This window comes from Rhinolophus hipposideros (assembly GCF_964194185.1).
Source record: "Rhinolophus hipposideros genome assembly, chromosome: 6".
In the NCBI taxonomy this organism is placed as follows: Eukaryota; Metazoa; Chordata; class Mammalia; order Chiroptera; family Rhinolophidae; genus Rhinolophus; species Rhinolophus hipposideros.
In genome coordinates this window covers 75,613,679-75,618,790 of record NC_138052.1, presented here as the reverse complement: position 1 = coordinate 75,618,790, position 5,112 = coordinate 75,613,679, and the positions used below count along the sequence as shown (strand labels likewise).

General features: G+C 35.2%; 1 protein-coding gene across 1 annotated transcript; it reads right to left on the bottom strand.

Annotated features, from left to right (window-relative positions):
• Positions 1–655: 655 nt before the first annotated feature.
• On the bottom strand, positions 656–4,758 carry FAM237A (family with sequence similarity 237 member A; the record flags this gene model as incomplete). Its single annotated transcript, XM_081050786.1, has 2 exons — positions 656–795; positions 4,347–4,758. 2 exons carry the CDS (start codon positions 4,756–4,758, stop codon positions 656–658), a joined length of 552 nt encoding a protein of 183 aa, XP_080906912.1.
• Positions 4,759–5,112: the final 354 nt, after the last annotated feature.

The following is a 5,112-nucleotide window of genomic DNA, read 5'->3' as shown; positions in this document are numbered from 1 at the left end:
TATTGAAATAAAGAGACTTCAATAACATTACTTGGGATCCAGAGCTTTTATTAATTTTGTTTCTATTAGAAGAATACTTTATTCACCCATTTTTTTGTTTTGTTTTGTTTTTTTGCTTCATTCTGTTCAAAATATTCAAAAATATTCTTTCAAACAAGATTCAGGTATTACAGACCATCAGTAACTGGTAACTAACAAATATAGTCCCTTATATGCTTGTGCATAAGCTATCCAGTGTTTAATGGCTTGGAAGTCATGCAATGTTGTCACGTTAACTGTATGGCACTCTAGTTCATTAACAATGTCAAGCATCCCAAAACAAATGATCCAAATGCATACAAAGAATCTGAGTAGCCCTCACCCCCTACTCATCTTTGGAAGCTATTTTAACTCTTTCAGACAATGGGATGATCTGGCAGTAATGTCACCATTTGAAGGAACACGCTAGCAGCCCAAAAGAATGAAACTAAGTACTCTGAATGTGGCTTAATATTTATCACTGGATATTCCCCCCATTTCAAGTAAATAAATGATCAGGAGACAAGAAAAAAAGTATATATATATGTGTATATATATATATATATATATATATATATATATATATATATATATATACATTTAAATTCCAAGATGTGAGTTAGCTCTGAGGTTAGATTTAGTTTCCCTCTATTTCCAGGCCACTGGTCACATTTCCAGTGAACTTAGGCCCACTCCTGTGCACATGCATGCTTAGCAAATCTTCAATCAATTCTTTCTTCTTCACGGAAGGGATTCTTAGTTGCTGAGAATATGTACCTGAAAGTAGAGAAAAGGAACAAATAATTAAGTCACCAAATTATTTTTAGGTTAATTAAATATCAACATATTGGTTTTTAAAAGGAAGTTTGCTATTTCTGCCACTGCTATCAAAATTCTGTATAAATTTATTACAGAGGTGTGTTATCTGTCCTATGCAGTTTAGTTGTATAATATAAATTAAGTAAATTGTAATACATTTCTTTATTATGTATTAAGATATATTTTTCTTGATTAAAGAAGTAAAAATGATTATTATAATTTTTAATATAAAAATATAAAGAAAAAAACTTTAAACCACCCATAAATTTTTCTAGAACATACAAACTGCCAGGCTCAGGCAGTATTGCTCCTCTCAGAGCAATATTTGTTGAAGAAAGAGGCCATTATTTTTGACACATACAATGATTTACTTCAAAATCCCTTCATTTGTATTGAAGCCTTTACTAATCCATGAGTTAACCTCAACTCTGTTATTTTCTGTTTATTACCAGCCTACTCTTTTTCCTAAATGAATTAATTTCTCTCTCTCTCTCTCTCTCTCTCTCTCTCTCTCCCTCTCCCCACCCTGCCCTCCCTCCCGTCCTTCTCTCCGTTCACATAATCCATCATAATTTAGTGGTTAAACCCGGTACACCCTCTGCACACCTTCCAGATATTTCAGCATTCAGTTGTTAGCCCATATTTTTCTAGACTAAATAACGATGACATTTTGAGCCTTCTCAAATGGTGATATCTCTAGCCCTTAGATTTTTTTGGAATTCTCACTTCTGGAATTCCTCTGTTCCTGCTTGTCATTGTTATAAGCAACCACAATGTCCCGGTCATGCATCATCCAGCTTGGTACACTGTCCTTGGGGTAAATCTCTCCCAGATTCTTTCCATAATTAAATACATGCCTTTTGTACATTTCTTTTTAGACTCACAGAACATTAGAATGGAAAACCTGAAGAGATTTTATGATCATTCAGTTCTTTCCATGTCCCTATCTTTCAGGTGAAGAAACTGAGGACTAAATAAGTTAATTAACTTGCTCAATTACATAGCTGTTTGATATCTCTTGCTTTTATATTTGTTGACTCAACGGTAACAAATATATTAGCATATAAAATTATATCGAAGCTTTATGTTTTTAACAAAGCATGGTTTATAGCAACATTTCTCAAGTGTATTTAAACTATTTCATTTGAAGAGATTAACTAACAAGAACTTTTCGCATATTACGTAGCCACTTAATTTCGTTCTTTCCCTGAGAACAATAGAGACAAACACCTCTTCACCCTCATCCCCACCCCAACCAGTTAGCATGTTAATCCCCCAAAGACCAAAAAAAAAAAAAAAAAAAAAGACTTTGTGAAGAATTTGTGCAGGTATATCCAGAGCTCAGTTGAATCACTAGAGATTTCATCGAGCCTCTTGAGATGAAATCTCGATGTTCCTGCAACTACTTCACTTTTAGACATGGTGTCTTCTTGACCCAAGACCCTCTTTGACTATAATTATAGAAACCAAAGGGAATGTCTTGTTTCCTGGTCTGCAAACAATTGTTTATGTCAAACCTTAAAATAACTCCGATAAAGTGAAATGTTCACTCTTGCTACTTGCATAGGAACTCCAGCTAAAATTTACAGATCAGCTGGGTCAATAGCAAGTCTGCAGCAAGCTGAAGAAAGCAGATTCCAAAGCTGAAGGTAAATCTACTTCTTTTTTACAGAAGGAAATAGAAATTCCATGTTGAAGTATGCACAAAAATGACATGCAGACTCAGACTATTCTGATAGCCTCATTGCAAGCAAGCAAATCGAAATCTGTTTTAAAGAAAGAATGTATATATTATATATAATCTTTTTCATGTTCAGCTGAACACATTATTTTCATGTATTCTACAGATACTTGAGTAATTCAAAATGAGTGCAAAATACAAAAAATATAAATATTGATAGTCATTTCAGTACAACAGCTCAATATAATAGGAATGGAAGAAAGGGCTCCACAGTACAAATGAAGAAAATATACAGTCCTGACTGATGCTGATGTCTTGGCAGCCTCTGTTCAAAATATTTTTTAAATATTGGTAACTAACATTTAAAGATACTCATTTTGTATTTCTACTTTAGTAGCTAAGCTGCTGAAAGAATACTTTCTCTAAGAAAGAAAATTGGTTTAAGTTACAATAACACTTCCCAAAATAATAAATTCATAAATAATAGCAGTGGATTGCTGGTTTTATGAGGCAGCAAATCATGAGGATTTTTAATTACCATGGTTAAAACAAACTAGATATATAAAGGCTCTACAATATCTTCATAAGGGTCGATTTAAAACTACTACTGTTAATTGCTATTTTAATAGATTATAGGAATGTATAACAATTCTCACAATAAAATGTACAAATATAAAATTAGTTATGCCTCATTTTTCCACCGGTGCTTAAGTAATTCTAAGAGTCAGTACCAGTCAATTGGACCTTGCTGTAACCATTGGAAGCTCATGGGTTGAAACAACATCAAAAAAAAGAAAGAAAAAAACAATATGAATAGGGCTAATATATCTCTCAGCTTATTCACAGGGGCTAATTATTCCTCATTCTAATTCTATAAAGGATATTTCTTCTAGTGCAGGGGTGTCAAAACTGCCGCCACGCAGGCCAACTGCATCCACAATCCATTGTTAATTGGCCCGCAGCAAATTCCAAAAATATATTTAGTTTACTTAAATAAACCAGGTGAGGCAATACTACTTCACCTGAGTGAGTGGCCTGGCTGTTTGTGTATTTTACCGCATATGGCCCTTGGTGAAAAACGTTGAAAAAAGTTTTGACACCCCTGTTCTAGTGCCTCCAGAGAAGACTGTTTTTGAATATAATATTTACTCTACAAATATTTCACTCTACAAATATAGAGTGAAAACCTCTACAATTGTAAGAAGTTCCAAATTATGAAACATTAATTACTCAGCTTGCTGGAAGTTAATTACTTATTTGAGATTCGCTTAGAAAGCAATGAGGAATGAATTTGCAAGCCAGACAATTTTTCTACCCTTTACTTCATCAACTAAGTACATCTCAAGGAGCCCCTCCATTTTCATGAAAACAATCTTTCTTTGTTTGTTTTAGTTTAAAAGGGGCAAGAACACATATGCTGTGAATATTCCCAAGGCTTATAGTCAAATCTTCCCAATTCCATGGCAAATAAACACAGGTTGTGACACCCAATGTTCAGGCTAATGGTAAAAAAAAAAAAAAAAAAACAGAGTTAATTTTGGGGCATCTCTTTATAGCCTTATGTTGTATTTTGGGAATCATGCTTTTCTTTACTTGTCTTTCTGACTCTTCCTTGCTGCTGTTCATATAAAGTGTGGGGATAAGGACAATATGATGACATATGAACAGCTACTATGAGCCACAAAAGGAAGTGCTATCTATCTTCCTGTCACCTGAGAGGTGTATATGTGGCAATGGACTTCCCTAAAGCCATTTTCCCACTTCCTTAGAGTTCAGCACATTCATAGTTGATTGACCCTTTCAAGACTTGAGACCAGGGGTTGAGCACCTTGTTTTCTCCCTGTGTGTTGTGGATGCACTGCTGAGATCTTCTCTTCCTTTCCAGCCAAGTGCCTCTTTCCTAAGCCATGGCTCCTGGAGAGAACACAGTCCACATAGATGTCCAAGAAGATGTTGGCGAGCTCCCAAAACAGTGTCCTATGCTTCGAGTTCTCAGATGACTCCAGGTGGATCATAAAATCCCAGAAACTTGAAACTTTGTCAGAAATTTGAGGCCTGCGCATTTTCAGGAGTTTCACTGAGGAAGACTCCCAGCACTGGGGATTGACTTTTTTAAGAGCCAGCATCTCTGCCTGGATATCACAGAAGAGAGGCGACACACAGCACATTCCAAATATGAGCAGGGAGCAGGTGAGGCTCAAAGGGCGGTAGATCACGCCTCTGTTTCCAGGATCAGCCATGGCCCTGAAAATGCACATGATGGAAACATCTCACATGAGTCCCTGCGTGTGCTCCATTCAGTAAAGAAAATAAGTATATCTTTAAGAACCTTGGTGCTGGCAAAAGAAACACACCACTGTGTCTAGGAAAACTCTTATTCTTCCTCCCATGCTACAAGCCCCATTCTATCTAAAACTGATTCATTGTCCAGCAGGTAGTGTAAAACCAAAATACAGATACTAAGAAATATTTATTCATAAAATGTGTTCCTTTGTAAGATAAGTGAACGTTTTCCCTAGTACAGAGGAATATAGTTTTAAAAAGAATATTAAATTATAATTCAAAATCTTGCTTAATGGCTTTAATTCTTCTAT